The sequence below is a fragment of the Hibiscus syriacus genome, unplaced genomic scaffold (genome assembly GCF_006381635.1).
Source record: "Hibiscus syriacus cultivar Baekdansim isolate YM2019G1 unplaced genomic scaffold, ASM638163v2 tig00110482_pilon, whole genome shotgun sequence".
Lineage (NCBI taxonomy): Eukaryota > Viridiplantae > Streptophyta > Magnoliopsida > Malvales > Malvaceae > Hibiscus > Hibiscus syriacus.
Genome location: NW_024062758.1, coordinates 4,963,021 through 4,987,436, shown reverse-complemented (window position 1 = coordinate 4,987,436; position 24,416 = coordinate 4,963,021). Strand labels below are relative to the sequence as shown.

Sequence of the window (24,416 nt, the reverse complement as noted above, 5' to 3'; positions counted from 1 at the left end):
AGAAAAACTGGTGATAAAAGAGACAATCACCTCATGATGCGATACTTGCGGCAGAAAAAGAAGAAGAAATAGGTGGTGCTAGCGATGACAGCAACATCATTCAATGAAGAGCAGAAGATGAAGAAAAACACGGATGAAGAAAAACAACTTGAAAAAAGGTAATGGAGATAACAGTGGCGAAAGAAAGGTGCGGCGGAAGAAAGGCTTCAGGATCTTTAGCAACTGATACCATGTTGAGAATTAAGATCAAATGAATAACATCTGATATTACTATTATGCTTCACGTGCAACTACATCACAACTAGCTTATATAGCAGCTATGACTTCAAACTTACTCAATCTCTTAGCTTCCTATAACAACATTCATAACAGAATCCAAAACGTCCCTATCCTTAACAACCATAACAACTCACGCACACACACTCAATGCACACATTAACAGTGCATGCACACATTACACGTTAACAATGCATATTCTAGAATGCAAATGTATATTCCAGAATGTATATTCCAGAATGCATATTCCAATAACCTGCTGTTGATCGTAATCTGACAGCTACCAGAGTTTGGAATGCGGGTACGAGTGAAGAACCGAAATTTGGGTGACAGGTGATAGTTTGGTTCCCAAGCATATCCCAAAATATCTTTTGTTACATGTATGTATATGTTAAATAAATCGCCTACTAAAGATAGGCTCATCAGATACAGGATGGATTGAAGGATGGTTAGGACCCTTCTTAAAAATTTTAAATAATCATTTAGATTAATTGATTATATATTTTTGTTTTGTTAAATTTTATAAATTTATATTTTTTAAAAAATTAAAAAATTTATTTCTTTAATATAAAATTTTATATCTATGTTTGCCAAGATAGAGTATAATGAATCTTGATGATATATGTTTGATGTGTCAAAGGTAAATGAATAATAGGGATCGCTTATTCTCTGATTTAGATTTGTTAAAAGTGTTTGGAATGAAATACTTCACTAGTGTCGGCTTCAAAGAGTTGTAATGGCCGATGGGTAGGACTGAGCATTCGATCGAGTCGAGTTGAGTCAAATCAAAAAAAATTGAGTTATTTGAGTTGACGAGTCGTATTTTACAACTCGAACTTAACTTAAAATTTTTTCGAATCGAGCCGAGTTTATTAAATTCGAGTATTATAAAAAGGATTTGTTCCAATATTTTTACTTTCTCAAACTATATAAGAAATATATATATATAGATATATTATTTTCACATTATAATGTTATTTAATATATCAAATAAAATCTAAAATTATAAAATATATTCATAATATTATATTTTAGAGAAAGTATTTTGAGGGTAAAATATTGATAAGAGTATAAAGGAGACAAATAATTGATGAGAGGAAATAATTTGCAAACAATTATAGTCAAAAGACCAAATTGAGTAAAATTCAAAGTTAAGGAACTAAATAAAAAGAGAGTACATTTTTAGTAAAAAATAAGAATTGAAGTTACATATATTCTATTGTGGTAGTTGAGCATGCGGTTCAAATTTGATAAAAATTGACTTAAATAAAGGATGAATTAAAGAAATAAGGAAATTATGAAACTTTGAGAGATTAAATTGAAAAATAAAAATTTGTTATCAAAAAGAGAAATGAAAAGTACATATATATTTTACGATGATTTATGAGCATGTTGTTCAAATTTGGTAAAAAATGGACTTAAAATGAAGGAGAATTGAAGAAATAATGAAATCTGGGACTAAATCGTAAAACTGTCAAAATTTTTGTTTTTCGAGTAACTCGAACTCGAAAACCGAATTGATAATTCGAGTTGACTCGAATAACTCGAAATTAAAAAAAAATCGATATTTCTGTTGCGGAAGACGGCTATCGGATAGAGCAAAATCGCAACTGATAATTTGAGAAAATAAAAATGATGATAAAAAGAGACACAAAATTTACGTGGAAAACTCCTAAATAAAATAGGGTAAAAACCACGGGCAACGGTAGAAGAATTTCACTATGAGAAAATAGGAATTACAACTTCTCTCGATCTACCAAGGAGAAAACAATGATAATTCTCTCTTGATAAAAAAAAGGAGAAAACAACTCTCAAGAAACTCTCTAAATTCTCTCTAGTATTGGAAGAAAGCTAGAATGCTTTGGGATGGTTTTGAAGCTAAATGAGCTAGGGTATTTATAGTTGAAACTTGAGGACTAATCTTATAAATACCCTAAAGTTTAGGGACTCAATTTGGTAGTTATGTCTTTATTATTTCAACAATTTGCATCTACTTTATTGACTCCACAATTCCACTTGCACACTTGCACATTTGGTGCATTAATGCACCAAATAATTGGTTAAATTTCAACAATCTCCCACTTGAAGATTTGATTGGAACAATCATATCTTCACACCATTCTTTCTACCTTGTACCATCATGTTGCTTACGTCTCTGACAGGCCACAAGAGGATCGACACCATGTAAATTTATCAGTGTTGATCGCCTTCGTCATGAAATCTGCTATGTTGTCTTTGGTATGGATCTTCTGCATATCTACCGTCCCTTCTTCCACCTTTTCACGAATGAAATGGTACTGAACTCGTATGTTCTTTGTCCTTGAATGAAATGTTGGATTTCTTGCTAGATGCAAGGCGCTTTGACTGTCACAAAACAGAGAGACATACTCTTGATTGTGCCCAAGCTCCTCCAATAGCATCTTCAACCAAATTGCTTCTTTACTGGCTTGTGTAGCTGCTACATATTCTGCTTCTGTTGTGGATGTAGCCACAACTGACTGCAATTTTAAAACCCAGCTTATAGCTCCACCATCAACTTTGAACACATATCCTGTAGTAGATTTGCTTTTATCCAAATCCCCTGCATAGTCAAAATCGACATACCCATTTATAAGTAAGTTTGATCCTCCGTAACATAATGCAACATTTGAGGTCCCTTTAATGTATCTTAGGATCCTCTTTACAATATTCCAATGCTCTTTGCCCGAATTCGCCATGTACTGACTAATCACTCCCACTGCTTGTGCAATGTCTGGTCTTGTGCATATCATAACAAACATTAAACTTCCCACTGTTGATGCATACGGTACTCGAGACATCTCCATCCTCTCTTCTTCACTGCTAGGACTCATACTGGAGGATAATTTGAAGTTAATAGGAAGAGGGGTAGAAATTGGCTTACAATCTTGCATGCTGAATTGTGACAAGATTTTCTTCAAATAATTCTTTTGTGAAAGCCAAATCTTCCTATTACTTCTGTCTCGGTGAATTTGCATCCTAGAATCTTGTTTGTCGATCCCAAGTCCTTCATTTCAAATTCCCTAGCCAGTTGTGCCTTCAATTCTTCAATATGATCTTTGTTGGGTCCTGCAACCAACATGTCATCCACATACAACAACAATATAACAAAATCGTTATCACCAGACCTCTTGAAATAAGCACAAGGGTCAGCATTAAGTCTGTTGTATCTAAGACACATAATGAAGGAATCAAATCTCTTATACCAACACCTCGGCACCTGCTTTAGACCGTACAGAGATTTGTTCAACCTGCAAACCAAGTTCTTCTTTTCTTTTTCTTCAAAACCTTCAGGCTGGAGCATATAAATTTCTTCTTCAAGATTTCATGAAGAAAAGTTGTTTTAACATCTAGCTGCTCTAGATGTAAGTCCAATGTAGCACACATTTCCAAAACTACTCGAACTGTTGTTAGTCGAACCACAGGAGAAAATATTTCATTAAAATCAATACCTTCTTTTTGAGCATATCCTTTGACTACCAGTCTTGCACGATACCTCTCAACTTGATCGTCACCATTTCGCTTGATTTTGAAGACCCATTTGTTACCAATTGGCTTCCTTCCTTGTGGTAGTGGCACAAGGTCCCATGTATTATTTTTATGAAGGGCTTCGATTTCTTCTTGCATCGCCATCATCCACAGTGAAGCATCTGAGCTGTTTATTGCCTCCTGGTATGTTGATTGCTCACCGTCCTATGTTAAAAGACAATATGCAATATTACCTTCTATAACATAATCTGAGTGCCAATTGGGACGTCTTCTCACACGATCTGATTGACGAGTTGTTGGAGCTTCGGAACTCTCTGGTTCTTGGTCATCATGTGTTGGTTCTGCTTCAGAAGAATCTCCTTCCTCAACCTCCTTTTCCACATGTATCTGTGTAGTCTCTAACTTTTTAGTGCTATCATCATCTTCTTTTCTCTGTAGTTTATCTTCTACAAAGATAATATCCCTGCTGATGATCACTTTACGGGCAGTGGGATCCCACAAGCGATACCCCTTGACTCCATCAGCATACCCCAAGAATTTGCATTTCCTGGATTTTGGATCCAGCTTTGAGATTTCTTTGGAGTTGTACATCACGTACACAATACTTCCAAATATACGGAAAGTTTGAATAATCAGCTGGTTTACCAGTCCACATCTCCATTGGTGTCTTCAGCTCTATTGCAGTTGATGGAGCTCGATTCACCAAATAACAGGCGGTATTGACTGCTTCTGCCCAGAATGATTTTTCTAGGCCTGCATCCCTCAACATTGCTCTTGTTCTTTCTAACAAGGTTCTATTCATCCGCTATGCCACTCCATTTTGTTGAGGAGTGTTCGCTACTGTGAACTATCTTTTGATGCATTCTTTCCTGCAAAAGTCATCAAATTCTTCGCTTGTGTATTCTCCTCCATTATCTGTTCTGAAACACTTGATCTTATTTCCAGAATCAAGTTCCACCCACGCTTTGAAGTTTTTGAAAGTGGAAAACACATCTGACTTCTTCTTAATAGGGTACACCCAACATCTCTTGGAGTAGTCATCAATAAATGAGACAAAGTATTTTGCTCCGCCTAGGGATGTAACTGGTGCTTGCCATACGTCAGAGTGAACCAATTCTAGAACACTTTTGCCTCTAGAATTTGATGTGTTGAATTTCAACCGGTGCTTCTTACTTGTTATGCAATGCTCACATAAAGGAAGTTATACCTTTGTTAAGCCTGGAAGTAGCTTTTGCTCCACAAGGACTTTCATTCCTTGTTCTGACATGTGTCCAAGTTTCTGATGCCATAGCATTGCTGAATCTGAACTACATGAGGCAACAGAGGCTTCTGCTTCTACCAAAGTCTCTCCCTTCAGCATGTACAAGTTTGCAGCTATCTTTTCACCTTTCAGCGCCACAAGCGCTCCACGGAACACCTTCATGATTCCTTTCCGTGTTTCAATCTTGCTTGCATTATTATCCAACAATCCGTAGGATAAGAAATTTTTCTTCAGGCCTTTCACGTGCCGCACATCTTGAACAACTTTAATTGTTCCATCATACATCTTCAATTTGATGGTTCCCACGCCAATGATCTAAGGCATGATCATTGCAACTATACACAGATCCTCTGAGACAGGTTCATAATGATGGAACCATTCTCTTCTTGAGGTCATGTGATATGTTGCTCCCGAATCAATGAGCCATATGTCTGCATATCTCTTTCTACCTTCCACGGTGGTTGACGCTTCACAACATAGAGCATCTCCATCATCTGAAGTGTTTGCGGTATTGCCTTGTGGATTGGAGTTTTTATTTAGACTCCAACAATCCTTCTTCAAATGATCATTCTTTCCACAATTGTAACACTTTAAATTCTTCTTGCTCCTCGACTTCGATCTACCATATTTGTAACTGCTGCTTTGGCTACGTTCTGTTGATCTCCCTCTCATCGTTTCATCGTTGTCAATGCACCGAATAATTGGTTAAATTTCAACAATTTCGAGTTGAGTAAAGTTTTGTTCACCCCTACCAATAGGTAGGAAATACGTGGTCTTTTTATTTCAGCATTGTAGGTTTTTATTAGCACTTTATTTTTTTTTATTATTATTATTATTTCTGGAGTTAGAGACTGGTAGGGAGAATATTGAGATATAATTAATGCGAAATAAGATCATGATGTTATAATGTTATCACTCGTGTTTTTGGAGGCCTTGGACGGCCTTGAGTTCATATGATATTCTTTCCTTCAAGTGAGGGGCATGATCAAGATTGGAAAGGCTCGACTCTTTGTTTCAAGGTCTTGCAAAGTGTTGGTTGATTGTTTGACAAAAAGTAGGATGTCGAGACGATATCTCTTTAAAAGTTTGGTGTTGTGACTGCTTTCGGTATTGGTCACGTGGTTTGTTGTTTGCATTGTTATTCCACCATCCCAAATCTGTTAAATATAAAAATAAAATATTATAATATTTTTACTTTTCTTTTATTTGTAATTCAATAATTCCCTGTTAATGTAATAAATAAATGAAATTAGTCGCTTAAGTATCTTTGACTGTATCTAGAATCGACATGAGTAATTCTTCTCTAAATAGGCGAACAAATCTGAAATTTAGTAAATTCATAACATACTACTAATCTCTTTAATTTTATAATTTTGTTCTTTTATTTGCAGTGTACAACAATGTATTGACTTAAATATTTATAATAATCTGTGAATAATTGCATAAATGTTTACCAAATGTATAACCACTTCAATATTGCATTTGTTTTTACAAATGAAATTGCGTATCCGTTTACCGACACAATTATTTACGCCAATGAGCTTGTACACATGAAATAAGACTTTGGTTGTCTCCCATTTGCCTTTACAGATCAAATTGCTAACATGCTCACCAAATCTATAACCACTTCAAATTGCATACGCGTTTACCGACGTCTGTAACCAATAATGACTGGCCATTGTGATTATTTATGTTTACCAACGTCTATATCAACTTAACCAATAACTTTGTGCCGACTGTTTTGGAATTTGCAGGCGGGCATTTAAAATACCATGCACTTTTCAACTACGCTGTAATTCGATATTCGCTCTCTTTTCGAGCGACTCGTGTAGTTTCGTCATCGTAAAGGAGGATGAGTCAGCTAATGAAAACTTTAGCCAAGCACGGTAGAAATTATGTTTGGCGTGTAGAAAAAAAGGAAGATAAAGATAGAAAAAATGAAGATAAAGAAAGAAAACACTTTTATTAAATTGAAAACCTAAAACAAAAGAAAAATCAGAATCAGTTCTTTACTGAATTCTAAATTTGTATTGTACATCTTTCAAACTTCACCTTTATGGGTATTTATAGCTTGAGAAAACCTAGAAAATAATATCCTAATAAAAATTCTTACCAAACTAAAATCTTAATTAATTAAATAATAAAATCTAAAAGTATTTGAATTTAATTGCAATGTTTAATTCTTAAAGAATTTTGTTTCGCCTTGCTTTTCTCCTTTGATCTTGCTATTTGGATTATTTTATTAAAGTTGGTGCCCAAGTTGGTCTCTAAATTAGAGTATAAATTTGTTTTTATTCACACTTTAATTGTTGTTTTCGGGAAAATAGTCTTATGCTCTAACACAAATTAGCACTATAAAATAACCAAATAAAACACTCACTAAATCCCCCTCACTTATTCAATGCTTGTCCTCAATCATGCCTTAATCAATTATTAAAATCTCAAATTATCAATCTTTCATCTAACAATATATCAAGGAAAATGAACGAGCTAACAATCACATCAATCATCGGAAACAAGGTGATAATCAAGCAAATAGGCACAATCAGTTGCAAGTTTGAAGTAAAAACCAAGATATCCCAATTATCCATCAATTTCAATATAACACGACTCAATACCTCACAAGGATTCACACATTATTACTCAAAGTGTTTAGGGTAAAAAAATCGTCAAAGCCAAGATCAATAAAACATTACTCAAAGCCTTTGATACTCTTAATTGGGAATTCATTTCTAACATTTTGAAAGCCATTGATATGCCAAGGATCTTTATTAATTGGATTGAACTCTGTTATTCTACAGCAAGATACTTGCCTCCTTCAATGGGAGTTTAATTGGCTTCTATAAGGGCTAAAGGTATTAGACAAGGAGACCCTCATCCCCTTTGTTATTTTTTCTCTCTATGAATGTCATCTCAAGACTTATAAATTTAGCAGCTGCAAGAGGTATCTTTGGTTTTCATCCTAAATGTAAAAAAAAATAGGTCGTACTCATCTTTCTTTTGCTGATGATCTTTTAATATTTTGCAAAAGAACTATTGAATCTGTTATTGGGTTACACGTGTCTTAGATTTGTTTTATGAGATGTATGGCCTCAAACTCAATGCCTCTAAATGTGATTTATTTGCTACTGGAATGCCCTATTCTACTCTGGAGGAAATTAAGATGCTCATGGTTTTAAAACTGGCAGTCTGCCTGTGAGGTACTTAGGAATCCCTCTGGTCACTAGGAAATCTTAAACAAGGATTGTGTGACACTCATTGATAATATTAGAAGAAGGTTGAACCATTGGTATGCTAAATCTCTAAGTTATGCTGGAAGACTGGAATTAATCAGAGCTGTATTTAGTATCACTAACTACTGTGTAGACAAATATCCCTGCATCATTCTGTTTTAAATAAGGTTGAACAACTTTGTTCACGATTTTTCTGGAAAGAAGCAGATAAAACAGCTATTGGAGCTAGAGTGAGTTGGCGGAATATTTGTCTCCTGAAATATGAGGGAGGGCTAGGAATTAAAGATATGAAGACTTGGAACAAAGCTTGTATGATCCTTCTAATTAAAAATATCCTTGCAGGAGAAGGTTCATTATGGGTGGCTTGGATTAAAAGCCATGTTCTCAAAGATAATGATTTCTGGAATGTTGAAATTCGATCCTCTAATAGTTGGAGCTTAAGCGATTACTTAAACTGAGATCTTAGGCTTACTTTATCCTATCTGTGGAGCAAAGCAAGTGACTGGCATCTGGGATGTTATTCGGATAAGAGACCTCAAGTCCCTTGGCAGAGAATCATTATGGTTCCCTCTTCATATCCCTAAACATAGTTTGATTGCATGGATGGCTTTACTTGATAGACTTCTTGCAAAGGATAGGCTTCACCGTATGGGGCTTATTAATGATTGCCAATGCCTGTTCTGTAATGATCCTCTGGAAACTAGAGAACACTTGTTCCTCCAATGTCCTGTGGCAGATTACTTATGGAACACAATCTTCTCCCATTCTGGTCTGCAGTTTACTATTCGTTCTTGGGATGCTTTTTTAGTGTGGGCATGTTCTACCTGAAAGGAAAATCACTACTAACTTCGATTATGAAGCTTGCTCTTAATGCCCTTATCTACTTTCTGTGGGAAGAAAGAAACAAAAGGTTGTTTCAAGGCCGATCTAGAAATGTACAAGAGTTGTTTCATGCCATTAAGGATGTTGTTGGATTACAATTTAGGGATAGGAATATAAATAGAAATGCTAGTGTTATATTTTGATCTTAGATTCTTTTTGTAAGTAGGTTGATCTAATGTAATCAGAACTCTGATGTTTTTGTAGCAGGTTCTGTTATTTGGGTAATAAAATCGAATTATCCAAAAAAAAATAAAGACATTACCATAGGATTGTAAGAAAATCAAGTCTCCACCACTCGTTCGAAGAAGATGCATTTAATCATGGGTCGAAGAAGATGCATTTAATCACGAGGCTTAGGTAAGGGTAGTAATAAGGCCGAAAAAAGGAGTTTAAGTGTCTAGATAAGAGATGCAAAATGTATGAATTTAAGCCACGATTTCAAAAATGTAAACACACTTAAAGAAGTGTAATCAAACAATCAAAATTTTCCTCTCTTTTTTTGATTTCCTTTGTTGTTTTTCTGATTTTTTTGTGTTTGTTCAAACACTTTGTTTTTTTTTTTTCAAATTCTTTTTCCTTCTTAGCATCGATGGAGTTGTGAACCCAAGCTCAATGGAGGCCTCGGGCAGTGGACTGTTCAGAGACGATAAAGGAGAATGGAACACGGGTATATAAGAAGCATTGGTCGTTGCTCGGTTTACTATGTCGAACTTTGGGTGCTTCTCGATGGCCTGTAGGACATCGCTTGGAAACAAGGAGTTAGTCATTTGGTAGTGGAGATGGATAATCTTAAAGTAATCCGACGAATTAATTCTCCGATCCAAACAAACGACATCACCATATTCTAACGAATCCAAAGCTATATTCACCGTCAGTGGAGATTCATGTTCGCCCATCGCGACTCTAATAAACTAGCTGACGCTCTGACTCAAATTGGCTGAAGAATTGACTTTGGACTTCCGATTCTTCTCCAGCCTTCCATGGAAGTGTAGGCCATCCTTGCTAAGGATAAATTTATTATTGGGAACAAAACTTGATCTTGGTTAATTTTATTTTCAGCCTGTAACCAAAAATAAATAAAACAGAGTCCACCTACCTCGCGTGATGCGAAAAAAATAAAATCAGTGCGACTCGGCCGGTCTTATTTATAAGCAGGGAATAAAATCGTGCGACTCTTGGCAATTTCGACTTCACCCATACAAATTTGACTCTATGCCTTAAATTTATTACAGGGGCTACCAAAATATGGAGGAGACGACACTCATAAGTTCTTCAGGTGAGAAAAATAAATAAAAATGGATAGAGATAGCACCGCCACACCAAAAAAAACACGAAGCAAATGGTATTTGAGGGAAAACCCAAAGGTTGATCCTTTGTTTTCTCGATTTCTTTGTCTATAAACTGATGTAGTCATCATGTGATATTCTAATTAGAAATTTGTTTTTCTTTTCTTTTTGCTTTCTGTTGTTGGTTACTCAGGGGTAGCAGGGAGGAAAACGAAGGGGCAAAAGAAAGATAAGTATTACAGAATTGAAAGCAGAGATGGCTATGATTTGTGAAGAACAAAACAGGCTAGGAGACGGGCAAAGAGAAGTGCAGCAAATATTCCAGGAAATTGAATCCAAATTCTCCAAAATGCGTGAACAGGGGAACTCATCTTTCTAGCAGGCCTTTACGAGAAGAATAAAATCATAACCAATGAGAGGATAAAAATAATTAAATTAAAAGAAAATAAATTCCTTTTCATTATCATCATCAGCGTATTTCTGTGTCTGTTTATACCCTTATCAAAGGAAAGATTAAGAAAGAAAACGATGACAAATATCAGTAACATTTTTTTCTCTGTTTCTTCATTGAATAAAACCTTTACCAGAAAATTTTGTTATATACGTTAGTATCCATCTGAGGTCCTACTTAACTTGGTTTCTAAGTTATACATTTTACCTCCTTAGATAAGAAAATTTTGGCAAGTCTCTCTCATGGTAAAGTGTACGAGTATTTGTAGATTTTAATATCAACTCTTTACCCATCCACTATCAAATTATTTCAATTTATACGAACAAAGGTCCATTTAGTTCATTTAACTCTTTTAAATTCGTTTATTTGGTTTCCCTTTTCCTTTTATTTATTTCACATTTTAAATTTTGATGATGAGAGAGATTAATTAAACACATAATGAACTTTGAATTTTAAACTGTAAACCCTAAAGAACATAAGGACTAATGGAGTAATTCCATTATTTTTCTTTAGCTTGCTATAAGAAAATGTTGGTTGTCTAGGGTACTTTTTTATGAAAATTCAAATAAGAGTACAACACAAACACTTCCTACAAAGTCTACAACCACTTACAACCCAATTTGTTTAATAGTCAAAAACCGCGCGATAATTTAAATGAATTGACCGCATAAAATATATTAGCATCAGCTTTAGCACCGGTATCTTGTCCCTTTCTTTTCTTATTATTTTGGTATTATCACATCAACCCAGTAGATTCCGTATAAGCTATAAGAACACGTACGTGTTCCTTGGTTGATTTTATCCACAATATTGCATTTCAGTGCTCCTATAAAAGATCTCAAGTTTTGTTACCGAAGTTTCAGTAATCTTGTCATCTCAATTATCAGATTCATTTTTGCAAGCAAGGAAATTGCACCGAAAGTTTCCCATATTGGAAAATTCCTTCGCTTTTCTCAACAAGGGATGGCGGTGCAGTGCGAGCGGAGAACTGAGAGCAAAATCAACCCAGGGAGCTCCCAGCAAAATCTTGGAAGCCTTAAACTGTAAATATGATTATGGCGGTTGGAGATTCCAGTGAAGGAAGTGATGGTCATGTTTGAGCTTAAGGTCTCCAAGATTTGCGTTTGAGCTTCTTGGGGTTCATTGATTCTGCTATCAGCTCTGCTTGCACTGCTCATCCATATTCCAATGAATAATCTCTGTCCAACTTTCGGTTCACTTCCCTTTCATGCAGACATGAAACAATCTTCGTCTGTTCTGCAAATCCCTAACACAAGAAAATTTCTCAGTTGAGGTAGAATCTTTCTTCCCTTCTTGGCTTTTAAAGTTTTCTGGCTATGCTATTTGCTGTTTCTATTGCCATGTTTGATAAATGGTTTCTGTTTTCGCAATAAAAACAGAGCATTTGCTTTTTTTCATGTTTTTCATTTGCATCCCTTAATAATGAATTTCGCTTTTGCCTTTCTTTTTTCTATACACATACTCTAAATCTAATCTTAATCTTATTGGAGATGAAGAAGAAGAACGATTCTAAAGAAGAAAAAAAATATAATATGTCTCTCTCTCATAATCTATAAATCTATAAATAAAAATAAATTAACCAATCAATCAAATATACTTATTCTTTATCAAATTTTTCTTATCAGTACACATAAAATTTAATCGAGAACTGATTCATATATTATTGTATCTTAAATGCCATGAAATATGTATTAAAATAATATTCTATGAAATATGTATTAAAATAATATGCTATGAAATGTTCTTATAGTTATACTATCAATAGTATATTATTGTTAGGATTAACTATATAGAATATTATTGAAATTTAGGCTATATTAATTTTATTATTAAATTTTCAATTATTTTAATTTAATATTAAATTTTAATTTTGAATTCAATTAGGGTATTAAATTCTAAAATCCTCAAGGATGTAATGATATAGTTGTTTCATCTTTCCCATGATTTATAATTTGCATATTGATTTTGTTATTAAACAATTAAAACATGCTAGTTTAGATATTAAATTTTAGTTTGTGTATTAATTTAGTCTTTGTTGAAATTTAACAACTCCTTCGATTATTATTGTCGGTCAATTGTCGCTCATCACTAATAATCATCTATGACAAGGTTAAGGTTAGTATTAAAATATTTTTCACAAGACTCGTTCAAAATCAACAAAAATTCATCTAAAGATTCGATGATTTAATGTTTTAGCATTTTCTCTTGTCGCGTCCCTAAAATCTCGAACTAGAAACCGTGCGGTCTTAGACGTTTTTTGTGAGTGAAAACGACTAAGTCAATCTGAACAAATTAAGTAAAAACACTTAGACAAAAGAGCGGAAGCTAACATAATTTTAAAAATAAAATGTCTCACAAAAGAACAAAAGAAAGTGAGAGAATAACTTAGTTTTTCTCGACTATTAATTTTTGTGTAAAGAACACAAATGGTTCCTCAACTAGAGGGTACTATTTTATAAGTCCCTCAACTATTAAAAGTTATAAGATGGTCCTTTGACTATAAAGTGTTGCTTTATTGAGTGTCTCGAATATTAAAATTTACAAAATGATCACTCGACAATTCATTATGTTTCAAACTCATCATTTTTCGTTAAAAAATGAACGATATTCTGAGCTAGACGTTAACTTGTTAACTGTGATATGATAAAATCTGATACCAAAATCTTAAACGACTATCATATCCAGTCATCATGTTAATGTTCAGCTTAAATAATCGTTAATTTTTAACGGAAAAAGATAGAGTCTAAAACACATTAAATAGTCTATCAAAATTAAATCTCAAATCTTTAAAAATAATATATTTTATGTGCCTAATTTGATGAGTTTTAAAGAGATGTTGAAAAAAAATTCTAAAATGATAAAATACAAGAAAACAAATTTACGAATGTCTAGAGTGATGGTAAAAGACGTCAAAGAGTTAAAAAAATTACAACAGTTAAAATTAAATGAAAAAAATTAATTTTTGATAAAATAAAATATTTTTTTATTTCAGCACTGCATCAATATTCAAACTGTCATATTATTTAATTATTAATAATTTATCAATTTAATTGAATTCAAAATTATATTTTAAATTCACATATGATTGAATTTAATACTAACACTAATTGACATCAAAACATCAGTTTGAGTGTATGTAGTACTAAATAAACGGATGGACCCATAAATCAAGCAGGGTATCATAGTATGAAGCAGTTGCATATAAGGTGCCAAAGCTGAGAATTTGGTGACACTGCTTGACAATCTTCCTCCTCCTTCCATCATCGAAGCATGCTCCAAAAGAACTATACTCTGGATTTCCTAATAGTTATCAGATGAAATAGAAGTTTCCCTCATGCTATAACTGTTATTAACTTCCACAGATCGGTGGCAGCAGCCTGGTGGAGAAGAAGTGTAGGAAGATTCAGCATGGTTGAGGAATCAGCACTACACTGGTTTTCTTTTTTCGGTTCTATAGTAGAGTTGATTTCTATAGCTGATGCAGTTGCTGATGCTGATTTGTTCTCCATTATTAATACCCTTTTCTTCAAGGGAGTGTACCAGTAGTTTTCAATATCGTTGTCTGCTCTTGTTCCTTAAAATGATGATCGTATCAGCAAATTAGGGCATTTTATTCCAATTCCAAGTACCTCGTCTCATAATATAAGCAATAACTTTAGTCATTTTTACACTTTGTTTTTAGGGTAAATTACACCTATAACCATTTAACTACAGAAATTTTTAATGAGTATAAGCCTTTTAATTTTATCAATCAAACAATTTAAACTATTTAAACAATGTCAATTAAGACAATTAAGGTTAACATTTGATGAAGTAGGCAATGTGACAGTTAATAAAATTAATATAATTACATATTTACTCCATGTTATTTACTCGTACTATTAATTTAATCTTAATTTTAATTTAATTTAACAAATTTAATCATATAATCAAATAATTATGAAATATATGACTAAAATATAAATAACGACCTAAACTAGGATATCCGTTGGAATTTATTTAATTTTAGGGTTTATATCAATTGTATCATTTAACTTTAAAATTTAAAATGTTTCAATTTTAATATTAAATTTCAATTTTGATTTCAATGCAAGCGCTCAGCATTAACCCATTAACAACTAAATGATGTGATAGTCTAGCGTTGATGTGTCCAGATATAAGAGCTAAAAGTTTAATCACTTTATAATATTTTACATTAAAATTAGGGGTTTTCACCTATTTTTAATCACCGTAAAAAATCGTATTTTTTAAGATTTTTTGAGATCATCTTAGACGCAAATGAATTCGTTATGTTATTCCGTATTATTTTATCAGTTTATATTTTTAATACCTTTTTAAAACTCACAAAAGTAAAATAAAATAAAATAATTATTTTGGGGGTTTAAAAACTTTCTCAGATTTGATAAATTTGTGATATTTACTAAAAATTTCAAATGAATATAATCTTTCTTTCGAGAAGACGAACAAAAAACTTGAAATTAGTCTCATCGAATGACCGTTTGAGGATGGAGTATTAGAACATATAACCTTAAAATGTATTTTCATCAATATAGAGTAAGTTTTCGCTAAGCAAAACTGTTTTATAGCGGCGTTCTGAGAGTAAACGCCACTAACTTCAAACATCTAGCGACGGTTACAATCCAAACGCCACAAAATGGTAACTTTAGCGGCGTTTGTATACAAAAATACCACAATTGGGTTCATCGATAGTGGCGTTTATTCAACAAATGCCGCAAAGAGTAGTACTTTAGTGGTGTATTTATACAAACGCTGCAATAGGTTCATTTATAGTGGCGTTTCTCAACAAACGCCATGAAAAAGTAGTATTTTAGCGGCATTTTTATACAAACACCACTAAAACCAATAGCATTAGCGGCGTTTGTGGTAAAACAACGCCACTAAAATCAATAGCATTAGCAGCGTTTGTGGAAAAAACGCCACTAAAACCAATAGTATTAGCAGCGTTTGTGGTAAAATACCACTAAAGGTAAGAGAATTAGTGGCGTTTTTAGCCACAAACGCCGCTTTATAACTAGACCTTTTGCGGCGTTTTAGGTTCACAAACGCCGCAATATTTTGTGGCGCTTGTTTTAGCGGCGCTCATACTAGCGCCGGTAGTGTTTTTAGCGGCGCTTAAAAACGTCGCTATAGGATTAAAAAAACGCCGCTAAAAACCTGTTTTGTTGTAGTGTTTGTGAAAAAACAAATCTAAGGAAAAGAAAGGGGATTAAAATGTGAACTTTTCGATATTGATCTTGTCACGAATGATGTCCAATGATGGACGGAATAGTGACCGCACGAGTTAACGATTGTATGTAGGGATCAAAATAATATACAAACTAAAGTGCAATACCTAAAAATGAAACATTTTAAAGTCAAGTGAAAAAAATTATACTCAAACTAATGTTCACAGGAAAAGAATGATCATATCATCACACTTTTAACGATTTAACAACTTAATGTTTATATTAAAACAAAAATCAAAGTTTAATATTAACATAAAAGTATTTTAAGTTTAGCGATAAAACCGATACAAACTCTAGTGACGTGTGAAGTAGTAGGCCCAATAAAATAAGAAACTCTAGTTTATGCGGTACTATTACTAAACTAATGGATTGAACCAGAAATCGTCCAGAGAATCACAGTAGTGTTGATGGTGACTGTGCCACCATGCTTCACAATCGAAATCCTCTGTCATCAGTGGCTGCTCCACAAAACTCTGTATTCCCCAATAGTTTTCAGATGAAACAACATGTTCACTGATCATGCTATAAGTGTAGTCAACTTCCACAGTTCGGTGGCAACCTGATAGAGAGAAAGTAGCGCCGTAATCGAATGGTTCTGGGGACTCGTCCATTGCATGAATACTCAGCAGCAAGTTCGAGGACTCGGCGTCACACGAATTCTCCTCAATATTGGAACTGGTTTCTGTGGTTGCCGATGCTGAGCTGTTGTTCGCTGATATTACTGATCTTCTCTTCAAGCAAGTGTTCCAGTAGTTTTTGATATCGTTGTCTGTTCTTTGAGGAAGCCTTGCTGCTATAGCTGACCATCGATTCCCCAGCTTTTTTTGCAGCTGGATTATGGTTTCTTCTTCTTCCCTGGTGAAGTTTCCTCGCCTTATATTGGGTCTCAAGTAATTCATCCAACGAAGTCTGCAGCTCTTCCCTGATCTTTGCAACCCTAAAAAATCAAAATAAGCTGCGTGTTATCATCACTCTACTAAGATAATCTTGACGAAATACAAGTTTTTTCATTACATCTTGTTCATAAAATAATCATACCAGCAAATTTGGGCATTTGATTCCAGTTCCAAATGCCATATCTCATGATATAAGCAGTCAGCTTCTGGTCTTCACCAGCAGTCCACGTTCCTTTCTTTAGGTAAGGGTGTCTCACCATCTCTGAAACTGCTCCAGCACTTGAGTTTTTCAACCAGTTATGGAACTTGAACTCTTAGTTCCTTGTATATTTATATCGATTGAGGATAGTGATCCGAGGGTTGTAATCATCCGATTAATTTCCTAGAATGTGACTTATGTTTGAATCACCTTTAACGGAGTTTACTTGGAAAAAATGGATCCTCAAGTCCTTTTTTATCCCTTAAATAATATGCGGGTTGGTAAGTCTATATATATAGTTTTGTATGCGGAAATGTCATGGGACAAGTGTACATTCCATGCAACCGTTAGGAAACGAAACAAAAAAATATATGATTTTCTGACGTGTGAATATCAATCATGTTTTGTCTAAATTTGGGGGCTACGATAGATAAAATCAAATATTAATTTCTTTTATTCTTGGAACTAATTAGATTTAAGGTTGACTCGATCTATATGGTATACTTACTAGTTTCTAGGATCCTGGGAATGGGAAAATCGGACGGGTAGGTCATATAATTTCCAAATTGTAACCAAGCTTAATAATATGCCTGGCAAATTTGGTAGAATAATTTTTTCGTCAAAATTATTTGAAGATATATGATTGATGAAAAATTATTTAAGGATTTGTGAGATTTATTATTGTGGATTAGAAATTCGTCACGTGAACATGACAAGTTTTATAAAATATATTTTTTATTGGAATTTGTCGTGTGGACCTGATGAGTTCTAATAAAACATATATTTTATGAAATTCGAAACTCGTCATGTCCATGAGACGAATTTCAAAAATAAATTAAATTTTATAAAATTCATTATATTCACGTGACAAGTTCTCAATTCACTACAACCAATGACGGGTGTACGTTAATGTCCATCCTGAAATTTTATGAAATTCGAATTTTCTTTTATAAAACTTAATTTTTTATTAATATATGTAGGTCCACTCTAAAATTTTATGGTGTCTACCTTAAAATTTTATTGTATCCAATTAATTATAAAATACTTATATTATTAATTAGCATATATATGCTTTTTTCCCTCTTAATCTGCCATTAACTATAACGATCATTTTAGATCCTTAAAAAAATCATGGTCCATATTTCTCTTAATTTTTTTTGCGTGCAATATTTCTCTAATTTTGCCTACTATGATTTGGCGTTGCAGGTGCGTGTGATCTTTCTTTCTCAAAGTCTCCACATATTTTAACAACTCTCGTTGAATTTTGTTCCCTAGATTAATTTTCCTTGCTTCTTGTTATATATGTAAAATAAGACATTACCTTGTTAACAAATCAAAATAATCAATTACTATTTTCCTTAAAGGAGGGACCAAGTAATTTGCTTTTGATACATACATGATTACTTTAACTTCTGCCATGGACTTTTTTTAACACTTAAATCAAATTTTATATTATTCATTCCAACATAATAAATATGCATATATTGCTTGGACATTCTAATGAAGCTAAGTAATTTACATGAAAAATAAATATAAAAAAAATCTTTTATGTACTTTATCCATTAAATGAACCCTGAAGAAATTAATAAAAAAAATATACGTAACTCATCAAATTAGTTTAGTGATACGTCAATGATAAAAGAGAAGGTTAACTTTGTTAGAAATTCTAAATTTGAGCAACTATGATTTTAGAATGTGTGCGCCGTAAATATATATAGTTTTGAAAAACAATAAAATTTAATTACTAAAATAGAATAAAAATAATAGTTTAAGTACTAAAAGAGTAGTTTAACTGAATAAAAAACTAAAAGCCAATAAAAAAATTCTCATTCTCAATCAAAATACAAAAACGTCACTACAGCAAAACAGAGATTTAGCGGCGTTTTTTTAGTTCTATAGCGGCGTTTTTAAGCGCCGCTAAAAGCAATTGCGGCGATAGGAAAAACGCCGCAAAAAGCGCCGGCAATACCAGTGTCGCTAAAGTTAGTGGCGTTTGAGAACAAAAAACGCCGCAATAGGTCAATATCTATAGCGGCGTTTTTGAAACAAACGCCGCAAAATGTGTCACATTTAGCGGCGTTTTTTGTAACAAACGCCGCAAAATGTCGAGATCTTTAGCGGCATTTTTTGAACAAACGCCGTAAAATGTGAGATCTATAGTGGCATTTTTTTGGAGCAAACGCCGCAAAAGGTCATATTTATAGCGGCGTTTTTGGAACAAACGCCGCTAATTACCTTTATTTAGCTAAGATTAATTGATTTTGCATATTTTATTTCTGCTCTACATCACCTAAATTTAATAGCATGTAGCTTTATCTAATTAACAAAACAAGTTATGCAGAAAAATACTTAACAACAAAATAGATTAAAATTTATAAACATTAAAATTAAATGTAATGTAATTGACATTGTTCTCTATAATTTAGTCTAGGTGATACATACATCAAAAATTAATCCCCGGAAATTCCATCCACCACAAAATCTTGAAAACAAAAGTAGGAATGTAAAAATGAGTTCCATATCGTCTGGATTCATACTTGTGGCACTTCAGTTGGATCCTCATTTTACTATCTTCTCTACCGAACCTAATTGAGGACCAGAATTCACTGAAGTAGAGTTAATTATCCAGTCTATTCAATCTTCACTTACAGCATTTGCACAGTGAAATAAAGGACCAACAAAGAAAAATAAGCAGTGAAAAATAATCACAATCAACAAACCAACTCAAGAAAGATATGAACATCGAGTTTAAACATAGCTTAATGCAGGTTGTAAATGACAATTGAGATGACATTTTCTACTAGGTGCACTCAGCAAAGCTTGCTGTCTCAAAACCTTATCCTCGGTTTCCATGTCTGAAATCTTGTCTTCTCAGTTAAAAGATATAGACTGCATGGAAGATAAGCAGTTCAAGTGAAGAATGAACAATCCAATTGACTTAACATTCTTACTAACTTAAACATCAAACATCTATTAGTACAACACAAAATCAGGATAAAACCTTTGCATCGCAGTTTTTAAGTCAATTATCCTCATCTCAGCCTCTGTAGCCTGCTTTAGCCGCACTTCGCAAATCTGTTCTAGTGTAGCTACCTGAGCCTGAAATGGAAGTTTGGTAAAAAAATTATTTCAAGACATAAATGAAAAATCACTAACTTTAAATGACATTTAACAAGCCTGTAGTCCAAGTAAGGTCCTTTATTCGGAAGTAACAAATATTTAACAATACCTTAAGCTGTTCATTTTCAGCTGTAAGTTTATTCATCGTTTCGTTGTCAACTACCGTGACCCCTTGAGTGACAGGAACTTGTCCAAAAGTTTTGTTTGTGCCCCAATTTTCCTTCTCACGTTGCAACTTCTGCAACTGCCAAGTAAGTTCTTCAACTTGCTTTCCAGTTGGCCTGTAGCAGGGATTCGGTTTCTGGGCAGCCTGCCGACAATCATGGATAATCAATTGTAACAATTATGCACATACTTTCACCTCATGGATAAGCCTATGAGATCATCACATCAAACAGGTGAATACACTGGAAAACTGTACTGGAATCTCTTGATCATCCAGAATGGAAGTTAGCAGTTTTAGTGAAGAAAAGAGTTAACTGAACCAACAGATAAGAAGAGAGAACATTTTTTTGGAACCAAAAGGTGGATTAACTAACTAACTAACTAATTATTTAGGGATCTATAATCTACATCCTATTCCTGCTACTATGGTGATTGAACCATCAGTTATTGAAATTTTCCTATTGATTGGACGTGGAGAATTAGGATTAACTTTGAATGGTTATTTTCCTATCGATTACCAATTCAATTGACTGAACAAGGACTAAACCATGGATTTAATATCACATGGCAGTAGAGTACATTAGTCAAAACCACCATCTATTAAGAACTTGTTGAAGGAAATTGAGAACATGTGTATGCAAGACATCATGAGCTTAAACTAATTTAATAAAATGAAAAAAAATTGAGAAATCACCATTTTTAGTTTGCGTAATTCTCTACGCGCAAGTTTTGCTCTCCAAGCACATTGTGCGACGAGTGCAGCTCTCTTTAACCTTTTGTAATAACGGCTCACCAAGAATCGACGACCTTGACTCTGTCACGGACATGAAATCACATGGTATCAGTATGCTGATATAGCAAAAATAGCAACCAGACATCGCAAAAACACTTGTCATCAACATTATTTCTTTTGCTAAACCAACAAGCATCCACGTTTAATGCAAAACAACTCAGATAAAACTTCATCGAAGAGATGAAAATTCCTAAAAAGGAGTAAAATCATAAATAAAAGGAAAACAACTAACTCTATTAATATTCATTAATTGAAAGAAATACATATACCAACATATAATCCCTTTAGTCCTTGCTCTTTCCATATTGAACATCCAACTTGGAACATTCCAGTGTAATAACCATACATTTGTTCACCAGATTTCATTCGCAATTGGTCATTCATGATAGCCGAATTCCAAGAGTTTCCTAAGCCTTGAACCTGCATGTGTTGCTTAATCACTTCACATGGAACATATACAAAAGAACCAAGTGTATCACCTGAAAATCAGAGAAATACAAGATAGAAATCAGATATCATTTGTGCATTTCAAGCAATATCAGATCATACAGAGAAGATGAAAAGTGGGGATAACAAAGTAAATTTTTGCAAAGGTGAAGCTACTAATATTGATAATGCGAATCAAAGTTTTCAGCAGGATGCTCCACTAGGGTTCTCCTTTCCTCTAAATACATCTTTGGTTTCACCTGCTGCTCCAACTGGGCAAAACTTTCGAGATAATATTCTGAAATAAATTAATTCACGAGCTAATGTACTCCCAAGATTAATTGCTCAAATAGGGTGAAATCCACAGTGTTGGCCGTAGGTCGCCATGCACTTCGGGCGACCTTGTAGGTCGCCATGCACTCCTGGCGACCTTGTAGGTCGCCATGCACTCCGGGCGACCTACCCTTGCTCAAACAGAGAGAATGAACGTGTTGCATGGCACATGCACGTCCCAACACATAGGTCGCCAAGCCCTCCGGGCGACCTTGTAGGTCGCCATGCACTCCGGGCGACCTACCCTCGCTCGGATTCCCTCGCATAGCTCGCTCGGTTACCCTCGGATGCCCTCGCATAACTCGTTCGGATGGCCTCAGATGCCCAGCGTGTTGGGACGTGCATGGCACATGCAATCTCTTGTAGCTCGCCGGGAAGACATGGCGACCTAGTAGGTCGCTCGGAAGGCATGACGACCTACGGCCAACACTGTGGATTTCACCTTATTTAAGCAATTAATCTTGGGAGTGCTTTATCTCGTGAATTAATTTTTTCCAGAACATTATCTCGAAAGTTTTGCCGCTCCAACTGCTACAGGTTTCCTCAACCAAAAGTTTGTCCATCGAAGTTTCCCGATGTGGTTGTTGTTCATCAGCAGAAGAGATTCATTTCCCGTTTGCCGGTTTCATATGGAATACCACTCCCTTTTCTGTAGCAGTTTGGATCACCACAAGATGAAAGTTTAGAAACTTGGAGGTTAGCCCCTGGCATGCCTTTCCACCCATTTCTGCCTTTGCCTCCATGTCCCCCTGATAATAAAAACATTCAACCCACTTCTTCTGCTAAATCTATCGACACGAGTGCCGAAGTAAAAGAAGGGCAACAGGACAGTCGTCGACCAGTCACCAGTTATCCCGTTGAAAGCATTCCAAGCATAGTTGATGGAAACCACCCAGAGTCTGATATTTCAGGTACTAACATCCAACAGACATTCAAAAGAACAATAGAATCCTCGTATGATTTGGGTAAGATGTACTTCAGAAAACAAAAAAGAAAAGGACTGCCGTGGGATAAATCGGAAATCAACTGTTGCATAAATGTAGGACATGTAAACAATGAGCCCAGAAATTCATGTTATTTAGATGATATAAACCAGTAGAGTTGGAGTGAAGGTCGTAATGATATTTGTCTGTAATCATTGCCGACCCAAATCAACATTGCTTTATAGAAAAAAAATTCTAAATTCTGTTAACTTAAATTTTCTTTCATTTTAATTCTTTCATACATTTGATGTATTTCCCTCAATTCTTTGTTTCCTGTGTCTAAGTTCCAGTGGAAATGTGTAACCCTATTCGATTACCAACTTGTGAAGGTAATTAATTGCTGGTTCTAAGTTTCGAGCACGAGTCTCAGACCTCCTATGTTCTCACCAAACGTTGGTTCAAACCACAAATCACCTTCAGCGAAGAGTACTTCTATATACTATATTACTGAATTCCAACCCAAAACCAATACGACTATGCATACAAAATTTACAATAGCTCGACAGCTTTTCCATTTTAAATGACAAATAAAACTTAAAATATATTAAAAAACAACTAAACAACAGCTATAACAAAATTCATAAATGAACCCTAAAAGTCATAATAAAGCGTATGAGGAAAGTGAAATTCAAATCTGAAAACCCTAAAGTGTACGAGAGAGTGAGAGAAATGAAAACATTAGGGGAAAAAAATAAAAAACTAGGAGGAGAAGCCTGACCTGCAATAAAAAAGAAAGAGAATAGCAGACATTGAAATGACGGAGCTTGGAATTGCTGAAGAATTCATTGACTGTTTCTTCGATTGATTTTTTCTCAGATGACGATTTCAACAAGTTCAATATGTTACACTGTTCTTCGAAATTCAACATCTTATTCCCCAATCTTTTTTTGCCTAAAATTTTCTAGCGATATTTAGGGTTTAGAGTAAAGAATCCTTTCCTGAGTGAGTTCCTATGGATGAGAATCCAATGAATTCAGATATGTTACTATTTATAATTTTTATATTTAATTAGCTATGAATAAGAACCCTTCAAATAAGAATTGAAGACTAATAAGACTCTGTTGGCTTTATTTATTTAGTGGCGTTTATATAAATACGCCACTAAAGTATAAGTATTTGGCGGCGTTTGTGGTTAAAACGCCACTAAAATATTAGTCTTTGGCGGTGTTTTAAGCAGAAACGCCACTAAAGTACATTATTTAGCGGCGTTTGTGCTTAAAACGCCACTAACGTACGAGTTTTAGCGGCGTTTGTACAAAAACGCCACTAAAGTTTAGTATTTAGCTGCGTTTATATAAAAACGCCACTAAAGTACAAGTATTTACCGGCGTTTATTCA

The 24,416-nt window shown here is 34.3% G+C and overlaps 1 protein-coding gene and 2 long non-coding RNA genes across 3 annotated transcripts; all 3 read right to left on the bottom strand.

Moving 5' to 3' along the window:
• Nucleotides 1–16,519: 16,519 nt before the first annotated feature.
• On the bottom strand, nucleotides 16,520–17,319 carry LOC120128863 (myb-related protein 305-like). Its single transcript, XM_039146481.1, has 2 exons — nucleotides 17,202–17,319; nucleotides 16,520–17,100 (listed from the first exon to the last, which is right to left on the bottom strand). Exons 1-2 carry the CDS (start codon nucleotides 17,317–17,319, stop codon nucleotides 16,520–16,522), a joined length of 699 nt encoding a protein of 232 aa, XP_039002412.1.
• A 2,733-nt stretch (nucleotides 17,320–20,052) lies between these two features.
• On the bottom strand, nucleotides 20,053–20,643 carry LOC120129011. Its single transcript, XR_005516685.1, has 3 exons — nucleotides 20,488–20,643; nucleotides 20,260–20,357; nucleotides 20,053–20,128 (listed from the first exon to the last, which is right to left on the bottom strand). It is a non-coding gene; the product is annotated as an uncharacterized LOC120129011 (long non-coding RNA).
• A 599-nt stretch (nucleotides 20,644–21,242) lies between these two features.
• LOC120128817 lies at nucleotides 21,243–24,020 on the bottom strand. The gene is made up of 3 exons (XR_005516666.1): nucleotides 23,797–24,020; nucleotides 21,606–21,815; nucleotides 21,243–21,357 (listed from the first exon to the last, which is right to left on the bottom strand). It is a non-coding gene; the product is annotated as an uncharacterized LOC120128817 (long non-coding RNA).
• Nucleotides 24,021–24,416: the final 396 nt, after the last annotated feature.